This window comes from Monopterus albus, unplaced genomic scaffold (genome assembly GCF_001952655.1).
Source record: "Monopterus albus unplaced genomic scaffold, M_albus_1.0 scaffold1646.1, whole genome shotgun sequence".
NCBI classification, from domain to species: domain Eukaryota; kingdom Metazoa; phylum Chordata; class Actinopteri; order Synbranchiformes; family Synbranchidae; genus Monopterus; species Monopterus albus.
Window position 1 is genome coordinate 779 of NW_018129522.1, and position 1,362 is coordinate 2,140.

At 45.1% G+C, this 1,362-nt stretch overlaps 1 protein-coding gene across 1 annotated transcript; it reads left to right on the plus strand.

Annotated features, from left to right (window-relative positions):
• Positions 1-378: 378 nt before the first annotated feature.
• Positions 379-1,328, plus strand: LOC109953851 (tripartite motif-containing protein 47-like). The gene is made up of 2 exons (XM_020589304.1): positions 379-1,051; positions 1,217-1,328. The coding sequence occupies exons 1-2, from the start codon at positions 479-481 to the stop codon at positions 1,265-1,267; spliced, it is 624 nt and encodes a 207-aa protein (XP_020444960.1). The 5' UTR covers positions 379-478; the 3' UTR covers positions 1,268-1,328.
• The last annotated feature ends 34 nt before the right edge of the window (positions 1,329-1,362 follow it).

The following is a 1,362-nucleotide window of genomic DNA, read 5'->3' on the forward strand; positions in this document are numbered from 1 at the left end:
AAACAACAGATGGCTGTGTCATGTGAAACTCATTCACAGTTAAACTAGAATGTCACTGATGGAACATGTTTATACTTCTTTAATAATGATATATTCATTCATTCATGTTGTTAGTTGACATTAGCTGTTCATTTTGCTGACAATGCAACATTACTGTGTGAGTTTACCTGAAATTCCTGCTTCATCAGCAGAGTTTGTCATGTTTGCAGACATCAGTACTTTCACTCAGATGCTGGAAAAAGGGTTCTGTGGGAAGACATGACCTGTCTGCTTGTAGTAGAAACAAACCCTCCCCTTTAAATGTCAGCAGAAAACAGCATTATATGCTCTGGTTGGACTCTCTGGACCACATATTGACCAGCAGAATGTCTTACCATTACTTGGTGCACTCAGACAGTTTGTGGATTCAGAAATGACCCATTAACTGGAAACTATTCCAATTCAGAATATTTCTTATATTTGTCTCATCATCATTGTCATGGCTGAGTCTGGTTTCCCTTTACCAACAGAGGCCTACTGCCCCCTGTGTGAAGACACATTAAAAGACCCGGTCACCATCCCCTGTGGTGACACCTTTTGCCTGGAGTGCATCAAGATCTACTGGGAGCAATTTGACCACATGGGTGTATACAGGTGCCCAGAGTGCCATGCAGTCTTCACGCCGCGGCCTGTGCTGAAACATAACCTGCCTGATATAAACCATGAGCCACGGCGCCAGCTGCCTGAGCTCACTCCGTTCCCCTACATGCACCGGGAATCCTTCTGCGATTTCTGCGTTGGCCGTCGCAACAAGGCTGTCAAGTCCTGTCTCATGTGCTTGGCCTACTACTGCGAAACACATGTCAAGCCTCATTACGAGTCGTCTACATTCAAGAGGCACAAGCTGGTGGATGAGACGGGCCACCTGGACAGGAAGATCTGCCCCCAGCATGAGAAAGGCCTGGAGCTGTTCTGTCGCTCTGACCAGATGTGTATCTGTGTGCTGTGTACTGTCAGAGAGCACCGTGGCCACAACATTAGCTCTGCAGAAGAAGAGCGCACGGAGAAGCAAGTGAGTCTGAAGCCTCAAATCTGAGTCAATACATTGACCTTGTCATTTTTGTAATGCAGTGACTTTGAGTCTCAGAAGCTGCATCCAAAGTACAGTGTGTCTTGTTCTCATGGGTGAATGATTTACAAAAACCTTTCTACTTTTCTTTGTTCTTCTATCAGAAAGTCCTGGTGGTCACCCAGTCTGAAGTCCAACGCATCATTCAGGAAAGAATGAAGGAGCTGCAGGAGCTCAAGCATAACGTGGAAGTTCTTAAAGTAAACTCAGACATGGCTTACACAAACATAAATGAATGCATTTCTAAAATGCAA

Excerpts from the sequence above, each read along its gene's own strand:
- LOC109953851 (XM_020589304.1), top strand. The coding sequence starts at position 479 with ATGGCTGAGTCTGGTTTCCCTTTACCAACAGAGGCCTACTGCCCCCTG. Across the intron at positions 1,052-1,216 it reads AAGAGCGCACGGAGAAGCAA|TCCTGGTGGTCACCCAGTCT; the intron begins GTGAGTCTGAAG and ends TCTATCAGAAAG.